Source organism: Amphiprion ocellaris, chromosome 11 (genome assembly GCF_022539595.1).
Source record: "Amphiprion ocellaris isolate individual 3 ecotype Okinawa chromosome 11, ASM2253959v1, whole genome shotgun sequence".
Lineage (NCBI taxonomy): Eukaryota > Metazoa > Chordata > Actinopteri > Pomacentridae > Amphiprion > Amphiprion ocellaris.
Window position 1 is genome coordinate 30481437 of NC_072776.1, and position 16051 is coordinate 30497487.

At 40.2% G+C, this 16051-nt stretch overlaps 1 protein-coding gene across 18 annotated transcripts in view; it reads left to right on the top strand.

Moving 5' to 3' along the window:
* The window catches only part of caska (calcium/calmodulin-dependent serine protein kinase a), a 199140-nt gene extending 183524 nt beyond the window's left edge, over positions 1–15616 (top strand). For 5 of the 18 annotated variants that reach the window (XM_055015332.1, XM_055015326.1, XM_055015334.1 and 2 more), the window contains 9 exons: positions 1378–1419; positions 1910–2106; positions 3325–3440; positions 9401–9481; positions 9563–9643; positions 9781–9983; positions 10064–10147; positions 10843–10869; positions 14060–15616. In XM_055015332.1, the coding sequence (XP_054871307.1) occupies positions 1378–1419; positions 1910–2106; positions 3325–3440; positions 9401–9481; positions 9563–9643; positions 9781–9983; positions 10064–10147; positions 10843–10869; positions 14060–14236 (1008 nt within the window). In that variant the 3' untranslated portion in view covers positions 14237–15616. The remainder of the gene's footprint in view (positions 1–1377; positions 1420–1909; positions 2107–3324; positions 3441–9400; positions 9482–9562; positions 9644–9780; positions 9984–10063; positions 10148–10842; positions 10870–14059) is intronic. The other 13 variants (XM_055015337.1, XM_055015340.1, XM_055015339.1 and 10 more) reach the window with 6 other exon arrangements.
* Positions 15617–16051: the final 435 nt, after the last annotated feature.

A 16051-nucleotide genomic window follows, 5' to 3' on the forward strand; every position in this document is an offset into this window, starting at 1 on the left:
ACAGTCATTTCATCAATGTTGTTGTGTGTGTTCACCTTCCTGACATTCATTAGTTCATTCCCTCTGACAAAATCCAACATCCATCCGTCCAGAATCATGCCTTCCACTCTGTCACTGCCGGGTCATTCCATCTCAAATCATCACATTTATAGAACAATTTCTGCTCAACCATGACAATTTTACTGCATAGAATGTAAATACTTATAATGATACTTAAATTTATATAATAATTACTTTTTTAGATAGTTTTTTTTCCAAACTGGCTGCCAACCCACTTTCAGTAGGTTTTTTCACACAGTCAAATCTGAAGTTGTGTTTAAACAACATCTGAGTTACCCTGAAAGATAAAAGCCTGAAAATGTGTTATTATCATTGATTCAGAATCTGCAATATTGAGCAAGTAGATCAAATAATCTGAATATGGGTCAAGAAACATGAAAAACATCAAAGCTGTCAAGAAAAGTCCCATCTTTGAGCACACATTAACAAAAAAAATGAATAATGCGGAAGACAACTAGGGATATTTTTTGAACCGAAGGAATACTTTATAATGTTAAATACTTGATGACAAAAATGGCAAAAAAAAAAAAAATTGTTCTTTCATAGCTGATTGAGCAGGTATGATGAGTTTTACCAGAAAAATAAAGCACTGGTAGATAGTCTAATCCAAGTAGAAGAGAGTTGTGGAGTTTCAGAATGCTTTTATAAAATAATATTTCTCAGAAAATACTTGACAGATTAATCTGAAATTTCACAGATGTCATTTTAAATATCCCTAGTTTATAGTCTAGAAGTTTCAATGTAATCAGAGATGGTGGAGCAGAAGGCCGCTGATGATTCTAGATGGAATAATCCTGCTGAGATAAAGTGAAAGCATCAGAGGATCTTATGAACCAGCAGGGGGCAGCAGAGCTGCAGAGCTCAGCACCACTGAAGTGTCTCATAGTTTAAATATTTATTTATTTTTTTTAAGCCACTTTATACTACATTGTCTTACAGTGTGTCAATACTGTACTATTTCATCCTCATCTCTCACCCCTGTATATATTGTAAATATTATTACTACTGTTCTATTATTATTTTATTCATATCACTACGTCTATTGCTACATAAGCTGCTGTAACAATGTAAATTTCCCCTGGCGTGGTGGAGAAATAAAGAACTTATCTTATTTTATCTTATCTTATTGACAAGCATTAAGAGGGAAAGCTGAGTTTCTGTCCCTCTGAAGGAGGATCTGAGCCTCACCCTTGTCTTGTCTCACCACCATCACCCTCCCAACCTCCCCCTCCTCCCCCAGCCTCGGCCACCATTCTGCTGTTTAGACTTTTCATAGCCGTTTTGCTGCATGATGTGTGTGATGCTTTCAAATCCTAGATTGTATCCAGACCTCCAATCAAGGACAAAATGTCTGTTAAGGTAAGAGACAGCTTCCCCCCACCCCCAAAAATGAAACTCCTTGTACACTTTTGTCCCAAACACTTGTTCCACGTCTTCTGAACCCCGAGTGCAACAAGCGGCTGTGTGGTTAAAATGTTTTAAAGCAGGATGAAGATGGTCGTCTTCATCTAATGGACCCTTGAACAATGCCTGTGCCGTAATTGCCAGAGTGATTGTCAGAGAGGCTCATTAATAGCCCAGCAGCGTCTGGGTTTGTCTCGCTGCACTACGCCCTTCCTTGGAAACCAGCTTCCAACCTGGCAACCAAACCCTCCCCACCGCCCCCTGAGAATCCACTGCTCATGACTTTAGGCCTCGCTGTCATGATATGAACACCATCGAGTCACATTTATCTTTACCTTCCATTTCTCTGCACCTTCGCCAACACATCATCCACTTCTTGACTCAGCACTGCCCGTCCAAACCCCTCATCGCTCAGTATTATGAACGTCTGCGGTTTTCTCCACAGATCTACGTGAGGGCCCAGTTTGAGTACGACCCCTCCAAAGACGAGCTCATCCCCTGCAAGGAGGCCGGGATTCGCTTCCGTGTGGGTGACATCATCCAGATCATATCCAAGGATGACCACAACTGGTGGCAGGGCAAACTGGAAAACACTAAAAACGGCACGGCAGGCCTCATCCCATCGCCTGAGCTGCAGGAGTGGTGAGAATTAAACACAAACTTAAAGATGGATGACAGCTGAAAGACAAAAGACAGGTTTCCACCAAAAGTCCCTGAATCTTTGGTTCCCTGGCCTTTCCAACAGGGCTGCATTGTCGTTGAATCTGTCAATTATTTTGATATTTTCTCATTTAGTTGATTGGTCCATAAAATGTCTCAAAATTGTGAAAAACGTGCATCAGTATTTGACATTTTTGACTCTTTCATATGCGACTGGGATACAGAGATGCAATCCTAGTTGATCCCAGCTTGATTTAAAACGTGTGCACTAGGACGAGGTCATTAAGCATCACAACAGACTTTGTCATGGTGCCCTTTTGTTAGCTAAACCCCCACATACTTTCTGGTTTCACACAGGCAATTTCCCACCTCTTCTTAGTCTCCTTAATCGAAGAAAAAATAACCAGAAAGTCTCAAACACATTCCTGCACTTGTTTAAAATGTATTTATTTGCAACATTTTGATCACAAATAAATATTTTTAGTAATGTCTGGCAGAGAAACTTGCTTGTAAATATGTTTCTTGCAAGTCAGACAGTGTGCAAAAGTTTGTTTTCAACTATAATAAATGTATAATATAATCTACAATACTTAAAGTGTGTATTATCTAAGAAAATTATGTCAGTCATTGGCAGAAACTAAATCTTAAACAACTTGGATCAGATCGGGGGCAAAAAAAAATAATTTAATCAGGACATCCCTAATTATTCTTACTGTCAGTTAGATGATCAACTGTTGTTGTTGTTTTATTAGGACCTTTTCATGACTAAAAATAAAGATAAGCCTTTATTAATCCCTCAGTGGAGACATTTTCAGTGTTTAAGCAGCATAGGGGATAATGCAAACAATGCTGGGGCATCAGTAGAAAAAATAAAAAATACTCTTGAGAGTGTACAGATTCATCTATAAGTAGAAAATTCAGATATTGTGTAGCTTCCTTTGAATGTGGAAATAACACGGTAATTCTATGAGTAGAAAAGCATTGGTATTATTCCATGACTAGAAAACAGTGAGATTAAAAATCATGCTTTGTTAAATTACTGATAAACCAAGTGGATCCAGCTGAAAAAAATGTAAACATGACTGTATGAGCTGCTGGGGATGATTCTTATTTAGTGGAGAAAGCATTGATTGCGTTACAGATACTTTTTCAACAACTAAAACTGCTGAATCCAACGTTGTTTGTGCGTTTGCGTTGCAGGCGAGTGGCCTGTATAGCCATGGAGAAGACCAAGCAGGAGCAGCAGGCCAGCTGCACCTGGTTTGGCAAGAAGAAGAAGCAGTACAAAGACAAGTATTTGGCAAAGCACAACGCAGGTAACCGTCCACACAAACACACATCTGCATCACATGCATGGGCACACAACACGACAAGCTGCAGACATGTCAGTGCTGGTTCATCTCATCACTCCCTGCTGCACGTGCACGCATTTTACATAATGTTTACACGCATTTTACGTAATGTTTACTGGAGTGTGAGTGAGTGTGTGTTTGTGTATGTGGAACTTGTATGTAACCGGATCTTGTGGCGTCGATCGCAGCCAGCAGTGACAGGAGAAGCTGCCAGCGTAGCAGAAATCTAACCCGAGCAGAGAGGCGGTTTAGGGAAACGTGGGCAGCTCATGGATACAGAAACCAGGTTTGAGGCAGCAGATCTCTGCGTTTTCAGGCCGGGTTTTAAATTGCGTTAGGGGACGTGCATGAGCGTGGCAAAGTGTCTGCTCGTTTGTCAACACATGGTGTCGAATAAAGAGGTGCAGAAGAAGCATCGGCAGCAGATATGTTTAGCTGGACACTGATGAAGCACATACAGTAGATTCTCAGCTCAGATATCACGGCCATGTGTCTGGCTGTGTGACCAGGCTGAGCTGGTAGAAACTCCTCACCTGTGACTGTAGAGTTCAGTCAGAAGGCAGTGGAGGGAGGCGTGGTGGAGGTTACTGCTGAGACAGGCAGGTTTCAGGCTTTTATTACTTCATTCTGTGCAGTTACAATAAGCTGTAGCTTTAACCTCCACCTTTTTAGGTCTGTAGAAACTCTTTTATGTTGTGTTATTGTGTTGTATTCTTTTCTAACAGCTCATCTGCAGGGAAAAACTGCCTTTTAATTGATTTTGTAGAACTGAATGTGTATCAGTACTTGATTACTGCTTATGTAGGTGTGAGAGAGGCACATAAACTGATCCATCATCTACTAAACTCTGACTGGGTCTGCCACTAATAAAGATTTATATTTGCAATAACTTAGTTATTTGTACTTTATAATGTCAGCAAACAGTCAAAAAAAGCCGCACAAGTTACCAGAGCACCCTAACATTATGATATCAACTGATAAAAGTCTTTAAAATAAACTATCAGCATCAGCACATAGTAAACATTAACAGAAAGTTGATACTTGTTCGGCAAAGTTTAGTTTCAAAATGTTACATATAAATCAATATCACATGTACATATTAGTGATTTTCTTACTTTGCCCAGTGAATGTGTACATTTGAAAACCACCTGCAAGGATGCCATCATAATATGTTAATCAAACTTTGGGAAATGCTTGATTTTCTCTGCAGTCAGGTGGAAAAAAATAAGTTGGAAAATATCAGTTCACTGGATATCAGGAAAAATCTAGATCTGTGCATCCTCACTTACAATGTTACAATTTGTCCAACCAACAGTGGGGAAAATACTATACAAAATATGCAATAGTATACAAAAATACTCATTTACTCTCTCAAAAGATGAAGAGTGTTTGAATTATTTGCATTTTTCACAAAAAGAACGATTAAAATGCTGTTTTAAAGATGCATAAATGTTTTACATCTTTAATTCTACCATTTTCTGTCACTTCACAGATCAATTCATCAACTAATGTCACACTTCAACCAAAAGGTGATTTTCTTAAGTAGTAACTGAGATGAATGTTATAAATCTCGGATTGTGTTTCATAAAACAACAAACTGTTTAATCCTGTGGCGCATTAAGACATGAGGCTGGGGGTTTACAGTGAAGCCGGGTGGAGATGAAACGTGCTCTCAGGTATCTGAACCTCCTGTACAGTTTGTACAGCAGGTGTTTCATCGTGTTTGACAACTTGGCAGCAGAGTTTCTGTGGGAGCAAAACAGAATCTGTACGTTACACGTTCCTCTAAATTAGCAGCAGAGATTGACGGTCATGTTTCAGCTGTGATATCGTTCAGATCCATCAACCGTCTCCTGGTTCTCTATAAACTGATCTAAGAGTGAAGTGACAGCGGTGTAATGGATGTGTTCTATTACTTAACTCTTTGTTGTATGTCACATGTGTGCGTGCAGTTTATCTGGGGGGATTATGGGATGGGGAAGATGAGCTACGCTGCCTTGCTGATGTGACCGAGCAGGCTAAAGGTTGTGTGTATGTGTGTGTACAGTATGTTTGGGTGTGTGTTCATAACTGTGAAGCCTGGACACCCGGCTCACACATCTGTCAGTGTCCATTTAAAGGACATGTTCACAGTTTTTCAGGCTGGTGTCTGTGTGATCTTTGAAGAGTTTTTTTCTGTTGCTGTTACTGTTCCTCCTGTTCAAACTGGACATTTAAAGATCTGCTGTGATTTCAGTGGAGTCCTTGGTCCTCAGTTTGTGCAGAAATGTATTCAAAAGTTATGTCAAGTTTTGATTTCTTTATGTGTCCCTGTTTGTTTAAAAGTAGTGGAGGAAGGTCAATTAAAGAAAACACTGGTTGGTTTCAGGGTGAGAAAAAATCAGCATGTCACCTCTAGATAAACTAAATGTTCCACAGTGCACCGAGTGTCTACCTGAAGACTTGATAGAGTTAATTATAAATCAGTATAAAAAGCTAGTATTTACAGCATATTATTTGATTTGAACCTGGTTGTTTTCTGTTTTCTACTGAAATGATCAGAACAAACTGGGAGCAGAGCAGCTCAACAAATTCATCTGATTTTGAAAGACATAAACCAATGAATTCAGTGAATCTGAATCAACCAACCAGTCGACCTGGAACCTAGAGCATAAATAAGAACTGCTTTTGGTGGCTGATCGCTGCCACCAAAACCTCATCAGGCAGATCTTTTAATGACCAAGGTGAACAGAAGGAATGATTACAGCAAACAAAACCTCTGAGTGTCCATATTGGCACTTGACTACTGTTTTATTGCAGAAAAACTGTGAACTTTTCCTTTAAAACTGCATCATTTTACTACTCTACAGCATGAAACACTGACTGCGGTAGTGAATGCATGAATACTAGAATCACCTGCATTTAATAATGTTGTATTTTAACTGAAGTATTCAATACAATTACTTCATTCGTCAAACCTTTTACTGACAACAGATTGATTAATTACAACACACAGTTCCTGTTCGACATGTTGAGTTTCTGGTTATTTCTCAGGAATTGTAATTAGAATTTAAGAAAAAAATACCTGCAGAGATTCGGATTTATTTTCCTTCAGTGTGACTTGTGAAACCTTTTGTACGCTCAGAGACACAAAACCATAGCAACTGAATTGTCATTATTCAAGTTTGGTTTTTTTTGAATGAGTCTAAAAGTAGAAAAAATCTGTAAACAGAAACCTTGCAGCTGCTTTAACAATGTTGAAGCAGATTTGTATAAGTAAAGGTCTGGTTTGAGAAATTCAGAAATTGTATTGGCATCATTGTTAAACATTTCCAAAGAAATCCAGCCACAGTCATTTCTGCAGGTCAAAATCTGGACGTGATAAAACTGGTAAAATGAAAATATCTGTTGTTTTTCCTACCTCAGAGATTAACTTTAAGAATTAATGCTTGATGAAAATTTGACATTATCAAGCTACAAAATTATAACCAGTAAAATCTTTTGTTTGATCGTCTGCTGGTTAAGATTAAGCATCATTTACACCAAGAAATCAGAATTTTTCTGGATGATTAGAGTGTTATATTCCTGGGAAATGATGACTTTAGTGCCCTGGAACCTTCAGCTGTAACTGCTGGGTCGGCCTCCAGCTCTGTTGTGTTAATTACCATCAGCAGCCTTCACATCTCACACAGTCACACGTCAGCAGTCGGCATCAATCTGCCCTCGAACAGCAACAACAACAGCATTTTGTCTATTTCCATCTCCGCTGTTGGCGCTGTGCGGTGCTGCACAGCTGCCCAGCTGTTGCTTCTTGCTGTTTGTGTGTAACGTTTTGTATTTCTGCTGTTGTAACCGAACCATGTTATGACCCCTCCTGTTCATCTCTCTCGCTTTCTCCTACTGAACGGCCTCTCTGCATGTAAGTAACAACCAGTGACAGCAACCAACTCCTCTTTTCTCTCTCTTTCTTCTGTCTCTTGTAACTGTGTAGATTCAATCAGCTGTCACTGCCGGCGTTTCACTTTTGTTTCTGTTGCTATTGTGTAAAAAAAGAACAACAACAGCAACAGAAAGCTGAGACAAAACTGAAACCTTGTAGCTGAGATTGTGACTTTCAGACACTATGTGATGTGATGTTCATCGTAAGTCGTTTTCCCAATCATGTTCTGTCAGATGTGTTCATTAAGCACTAATAGAAACAGCAGCAGCCAGTATTAACATGTGCAGCTGAATATATTGTGAGTGTAATTTGCTGTCAGTCTGCTGCTCTGCTGGGTTTGTATTTCGCCTGTCAGCACCCAGAGATGTGGCTGCATGGAGGCTCATGTTTCAGAGGCTGAGAACACATTGTACAGTGAACAGCTCTGCTTTAACATGCGATACTCTGCGGCACAGACGTCCTGCAATTACCTCAGTTATTCTGATCTGTGTCTCGTCAAAGAGAAATGTTTGGACTCCAGAAAATCCTACCTAACATTAACTTTAAGTACTGTTTTTTCTACTATAAATTACAGCACAGTTAGACTGCATGTTTTGTTCTGTAGGTTAACAGTCTTCACAGTTACATGAGGTCTTGTTTAAGGACACAGATTTAAAAAATGTGATTTAATTAGAAGAAATAACTGAATAACCTCCATAAAATGTCAAACATCAACATGAATAGGGTAGAATGTCCATTTCAGCAATCCATAAAGACATAATCATCAATCACAACAAGTGTCCTGTTTGAAAAAGTTCATGGAAATAGAAACATTTGAACAAGACTTCATGCACTACATGGGGGATGGATCCTTCAAAAATAAGATTTAGTTCACGTGAACAATCAGCTGTTTCCACTTCTTTTGTTCTCTTCACCTTTAAAGTATAACTTTTCCCACAGAAAGCTATTTCTGGAGACTTGGCTCCATTTTTGTCATATAGATGGCCAAAGTTTGGTTTAATTCTTATTCTTTGTTTAAGTATTTGGTTTTGTTTCAGGTTCGTGTCATCAGATATCACCTTCTGACAACACTATTATTATTCACTCCAGAGCAGTTAATTAAAGCAAGCCTAGTTTGCATTGCATTGACTCCAGTTCACTTGACAAATATAAGAAAACCCGGACGATTTGAACAAGCTAGACTTTGAGAAAAACAGAAATATTCTTTACTGTGGGGATTCAGCTGGGCTGTTTTTACGCCACCAGTTAACAGCAGGCTTTGATTATCCAAGATAGTCGTGTAGCTGAGTAACATCAGCCCATGAGACAACCTTTTTTTCTCATTGGACGAATGACTGCACAGAAGTTATTTTAAAGCAAATGATCAGTTTTGTCAACATCCCTTCAGACCATCTCAGCTCTCCTCTCGTCATTTCTAGGGTTGTGGTTCAATAGTGCTTGATTAAATTTTGAATCAAATCCTCTGAATCTGTTCAAGTCTTATTAAGTTTAGCTTCCACTGTTAGCTATTAACCCAAGTTATAAATAACTTCAAGTCAAAGAGTCCATTCAGATCTGTGATTAGCTGTTGCTGCCAGAAATATAACAGCTCTAATAAGTTAATTGGTCACCGTTGTTAGCTTATACTGCTAATTCACTTTATATTTACTGCTCTTATTTAATTTCCGTCTTGCATTTTTTTCTGGGCAGTATCAGAGAGAGCAAAGGCTCTGTAACAGATTGATTTATTTGTCTAATATACCAACACAGCAGCAGATCCAGCTATCTGAACCCAACCCTGGTCATTTCCACTCACTGTTTCCACATTAGACCTGTTGCCAGGGAGATTTTGAATCTCCTTTGGTTTGAGAACTCCCTCCTCTCTCCACCACGTAGTTACCAGATGTGTTTAGTACACCTTGTTCCCTTCACACTCTCTAGAGCTCCCCGGCTGTTGTTTATCCCAGAACACTCCTCTACACATCCCTTGAAGCTTATCTCCGTCTTTCTCATCTCTCCCCTCCAGTGTTTGACCAACTAGACCTCGTCACGTATGAGGAGGTTGTGAAGCTGCCTGCTTTCAAGAGGAAAACACTAGTTTTGTTAGGTGAGTGGTGCTGAGTGTAGCAGAAAGAGATGAGGACGTCTGGCTACACAACTAAACTCACTGAATGTGTGTCTTTGTCAGGCGCTCATGGAGTCGGCAGACGACACATCAAGAACACACTCATAACCAAACACCCCGACAGATTTGCCTACCCCATCCCACGTAAGACCTCAAAGCACCACGATACATTTAGATTTTATTTACTTATTTACCTTCAAAACAATGAATAGGAAACACAAAAGTAGCACAGCGCATTTTGGGATATTCTCACTCTTTGTATCCAATTCTGTGTCCTACAGACACGACCAGACCTCCCAAGAAGGATGAGGAGAACGGCAAGAACTACTACTTTGTTTCCCACGACCAGATGATGCAGGACATCAGCAACAACGAGTACCTGGAGTACGGCAGCCACGAGGACGCCATGTACGGGACGCGGCTCGAGACCATCCGAAAGATCCACCAACAGGGACTCATCGCGATCCTGGATGTTGAACCTCAGGTGTGTGTGGCTGACGGCGTGTATTTGTGCATCGTAGTATATAAGGACAGTCTGAGCTCTAACACATTGTTCTCCATCAGGCCCTGAAGGTCCTGCGGACAGCAGAGTTTGCCCCGTATGTCGTCTTTATCGCTGCACCAACTATCACACCAGGCATCAATGAGGTAAGAATTCACCAGAAACAGACACTAAAGGTGATGATTATGGCGTTTAATTGGACACAAAACTCGTGCACATAAAAACCAGCCACATACACAACCGTTCTAAAGTTTGGAGTCACCCAGACAATTTCATGTTTTCCATGAAAACTCAAACTTTTATTCATGTGCTAACACAACTGCACAACAATTAGCCCTTCAACACCATTAGCTAACACAATGTAGCATTAGAACACAGGAGTGATGGTTGCTGGAAATGTTCCTCTGTACCCCTATGGAGATATTCCATTAAAAATCAGCTGTTTCCAGCTACAATAGTCATTTACCACATTAACAATGTCTAGACTCTATTTCTGATTAGTTTAATGTTATCTTCATTGAAAAAACTGCTTTTCTTTCAAAAATGAGAACATTTCTAAGTGACCCCAAACCTTTAAACGGTAGTGCATATCTGATACAGACTCATAAAACAGTAACCACAAGTGGAAAACCTCGCAAGAAAGCATTTGTGCTTCATGTGCACAAATGCTGTCTCCCTTTAACAAACCTAAACAAAGTCATCTAAATCTCTGCCATCACAGCATGTGAACCTGCAGCCTCTCGTTCTGTCTGCTCTCCTACTGTGTTTGTGTTTCATTCCTCTCTGCACTATTTTATTTTTGCACGCTGCATGCATTTGTTTCTTTGGCACTTCCTCTCAGATGCCCAGGTGGTGTCGAACGCTGCCAGTAAGTAAAACCAGACAGAACAGAGACTCTGGTGTTATTTTTAAACTATGTATGTGGATGTCTTGTCATAAACTCCCTGTATGGTTCTAGTGTCTGCATAGATTCTCAGTCGTCAAGGTTCTGGGGACGTAAAAGAAGTAGAAGGGAACTGGACTTTGGTTCTTGAGGACATGTCACGTTCATTTATAGCTTTTTATTACTGCCTCCAACCTATATGACTCAAGGTGTGTGTGGTGGTGGAACTGCCTGGGGACGGATGTCACGACTGCAATGTAAAACCCTGATAAGTGTGTTGTTGACTCTCTGCTCTGTTCAGAGATAGATGTTACAGTTTAACATAGAAGGCATCTGTGTTTTCTATATAAAATGTGGCTACTGCTGTCTGCAAAGTGGTGTCCTTGTCCTGAGGAGCTGTTTCTACTCATATATAAGCCATTACACTCTGTGCCGCATTTAACTGCAGGTGGCTCGTTTCAATTCAAACCATCAAATTTTTACAACTATATTCCTCAACGGTCTCTGATTTGCCTTAAATTTTTATAACATAAAATAATGATATGTAGAAAGGCCGTTGTGAAAATTTAGGTTGATATATAAAATGTCACAGACACTGTTTTAATTGTAAAGCTTATGATAAAGTTTTAAGTGAATCAGAGATAGTCGAGCAGAAGGCCCCTAATGATTAGAGATGAACCCATGAACCCAAATACAAGGTCGTTCAGAATGTGTTTGGCTGAACCAGTGTTTTTGTCTCAGAATGCTGCTGGGTCTGAAGTGTTTGGAGCTCCTTAAAGGTCCTGACCAGAATACTTTTAAGGACTGCTTTCCATAAAATGCTTGACATTCCCTATAAGCAGTCTGTGTTTTGGTCAGTTTAGAGAAACACTCTGCAGATACCACAGAGAGGAGATATAATGTGACACTCGGCACATTTATTGCTCATTATTCATTTTTAAAAGGCCATTCCACCTGTTGTGATGGTGAATCTGTGGTTGGATTTATGGTTATTGTTCAGCCTTGAGCTGCTGCAGCCTCAAAACACCACCAGCTAAAGTATCACTGCACCAAAACTACTGCTGCATGGAGTCTGAGTTACTGCCATTAAAATGAGGCTGTGCTGACTCTCTACAGCCACAACTCTATGAGCTGTACTATGATACAGTATCATGTGGCCTGTAAACCAAGGCTGGGTTTTATTACAGTCACTTCACCCTCAGCTGTGTCTGTCAGGCACAACTCTGCAACAACAGCAAGAGGAGCTGGTTCAGCAGCTCTCTCACTGACTGCAGCAGTTCTTACTATTCTGGCTGCAACATATTTGTTTTTAATAGCTCTAGTACAGACTACATGCAGCAGTAGATTTACTGGATGGAGGCTGTATTGAAGCTGCTGGAGTCCGAAACACCTAAATAAACAAATAAGCACATCTGTTCAAGGAGCAAATACGGCAGCAGCCAAAGTCCTAACATTAACCGTATATCTAGTCACTTAAAATGAATGCTGAGCAATAAATGCATTGATTGTCACATCATCTCCCCTTTCTGTAGAAGCTGCAGAGTGTTATAACTGGACTGATATCAACCGTTTGTATGCATCAGGAGGAAAGTAAAACATATAGGAGGTACTTCAAATTAAAAAGAAACCTCCCTGTGACATTTTCAGGGATACCGAATACTTGACTGTAATGTTATGTTCAGAGAAGATCCAAGTTTCTTTAACACTTTCAAACACCCAAAAGCACATTGAGCAGTGTTGTCCAAAGCAGCAAGGAGTGCACAGGCCTGTAAATAAGAGAAAATCAACAACCACAACACGAGTGCAGCTCCTCAGGACAAAACTCAGTACAGCAATGTCCACATTTTGTATAAAGAAGACATTAAAGTGAACCAGAGATCTCTAAACAGGACGGGATCTACAACACCACTTATCAGGTTTTACAATACAGCTCCACTGACATTCACACCTCAAGTCATGTGATTTTGGAGTGATCAGCAACACGTGGAACTCCTGATCTCTCACCACTGTGGAAGCTTTTTGGATGAAGGCGAAAAGTCTTTAAGAACCAAAATGAAGTCCAGCTGCCTTCTGCTAATAAAGATTCTAGTGGTTAGTGCTCCCTTCTGTGTTTCTCACTCCATTCCTCCTCTGCTGAGTTAAGGCCTTTAAAACTGTGAGTCTAATATAACAGAACGATACATAACACAAGATAATCACACAGTATTTAGGGGCCTTAAAGGGATACTGTGGTTTTCTAGAAGTTGGATTGTATGAGGTGCTTCTCCACAGTTGGTAGACGGGGGTACTTGAGTTTTGGAGAGGCAGTGAGGACAGACGTATTTTAGTCACATAAAATAATCAGTATCAGTTTAAATGTACGCTATATTTCCAATATTCTTACTGCTTTACCTGTGAGACGGCCCTTTCATGTGGTGCTACATTTTCTTACATGTAGAACCTATGAATTCCTACACAAAAGCACAACCACAGAGTGCAGAAAACTTAAATTATGTGTTGAATCTACACAGAGCCAAGTTGCTGTGAGCCAACATGAAATTATACCCCATTATGCTGGTTAGTGGTGTTTATGCCACTGTGTTAAGTTCCTTTGTGTATTTCTAACAATGGTTACTAAACCATTTCAAGAGTTGGAGCTACAGTCCCTTGAACCAAAATTATTGCAATTAAGACACGGGATCCAACCAAGTCTATACAGTGACTGGTAGGGCTGGTAGAGTACTGGGACAGAATACTGGTTCTTGCATTACAAGCAAGCAAAATGGAGCCTCTTACGTGTTCCAAACATTATCTTTGTGCAGCTCAATATGCCTTATTAAGAGCGGTCCAATCATAGTTATTGCAGCCTGCATCGCTGCAACTAGTGGTACACCTTTAGAGGGGAGTGTATGTGTAGGAATGTGGAAGTTCTACAAGTGCCAAAGGTAAAGCAGTGAAAAAATCCTGAATATTCCAAATACATCATATACTTCTTTAGTTTGCTAAAATCTGCTTTGCTGCTGACAGCAGCCAGCTGTCCTCTCTGCTCCCACTGTGGGTGAAACACTGACTGTGGATAAGTACCTCATACAAACCCCTGCAAAGACAGATCTTCCTCTATGTGCTCTCATCTCTCTCTGCCTTCATCAGTGTCTAACACCTCCTCCTCCTCCTCCTCCTCCTCCTCCTCCTCCAGGACGAGTCGCTCCAGAGGCTGCAGAAGGAGTCGGAGATCCTGCAGAAGACCTACGCCCACTACTTCGACCAGACCATCATCAACAACGAGATCGATGAGACCATCAGGCACCTGGAGGAGGCCATGGATGTGGTGTGCACCACCAGCCAGTGGGTCCCCGTGTCCTGGGTCTACTAACCTGCACCACCTCCACCTCTACTAGTCCATCTCCCCTCCCAGCAACCACACCTCAGCCAAACTCCCATCACGCTCTCTTCAAAAACAACAATAATGAAAAAACTATGAACACAGACGGATGGGAAACGTCTCTCTCTACACTGCACTCGATGGAAAACACCCTCAGCGTACTGTGAAAGCGACCACAGCATTCAACCGAAATCCTCCTGAGCACCGCGACGAACGACCTGCGGCCGCCAGATACGGGACTGTTGCCCTTGCAGACGACCTAGTCATAGTGTTGTATAAAAACAGAGTAAACAAAAAGTGAATATTGTCATGTCTGTACTAGCTAGGAGGCGACATTTTTGTAGATGTTTGTTTTAAAGAGACAGTACCGCGTTCCCATCCTCTCACATCGGTGCACTGCTAGCTCCCATCATCACACTGTCTGGTGTCCACCTGTAGAAGAGACGCTGTCAGTGGGTATCCTGTCTATCAGCAGACTGATGTAAAAGCACACAAACACACTGCAATGTCTTCTCATCTATAGATCATGTCAGCCGCCCTCGTTATTTATTCATTCCTGTTCTTTTCAAAACCGTAACAGCGGATTATTTCCACTCATGTCTCCTGCCGTCACAGTATCGCTGTGCACCTTTCCACCCTACCAGGTACTGTCTCTTCTAAATAAATCCATTTATGTTTAGAGATTTGAATGAGGTTATCATGCATGTGGACATTTGCAAGCTTCCATGCTGTCAGTCAGTCAGTGTTCCCCGTGTCCCTCTGTAAACCTCCGAGAAAGAAAAAAATATATATTTAAAGGAAAAAAAACATTCCAGTTGTTTTGGAAGACTGAACTCAGCCAAGAGAAGCCAGAGGGGGCAAGAAAAAATAAATAAATAAAATAAACTAACAGAGACGGAGCTGGACGTTGACACCTATGCACATCCCTTGCATTTCAGGTGACATTTCTAAACCACAGATTTATAGAAAGATTGACCATGTAAGTGAGATGTGTTTGTAAAAAAAAAAAAAAAAAAAAATCTTAACAAAGACTTGATTTCTTTTTCCTCTTCGATTTGTCATTTTTAAAAAAGGATAAATTTCACCTGATTGCTCATTTGCCATTTCAGAAATGTGATGTCCCAGAGTATTAGTGTCTCAATCAAGTTTAAAAATGGATGAGATGAAATGCTGATTTTCATTCTGAAACTGTGTAAACTGTCTGCAAAGCGAGTGAAGAGGAGGCAGCGTGTGCAGCTGATCAACCACATATATGAATACGACAGACTGACGTACAACTGCCCCTTGTGTAAATGACTCTGCAATGATAAAAGTTCTTCAGTATGAACAATTTTTTAAAATATATTTCCTTTTATGTGTTGGAAACATGAACCTTGGAGTGGCTCTTCATTCTTTTTCTTTTCCAGCGCACATGAACAGCATCTCTTTCCTCAAGTCCTGATTAAACACTAACAGAAGAGGTATCTGTGCTCAAAAACAAGGTAAAAATACTACAATACAAGGAAAAGTACAGAAATACTGTCAGCAAAATCTACTGAAATTATCAAAGGTAAAAGTATTATTATTAAAGTAATATTGTTTTGTCTGACTAAGACTATAAAACTCACATAGGGAATAGTAATAATAATAGTAGTTTCTACATTAATATTTACAAATGCAGAGCTGAAAATGGTCAAATTTTTCTCACATTTGATTAAAGAAGAATTCAGTTCTTAAAATAGTTTCCAGTCAGTTAAATAATCAGTTTGTCACCTTATCATTTAAGCTCTAGATCAAATACACTAATTCCACTGCTTTACTTGAGTA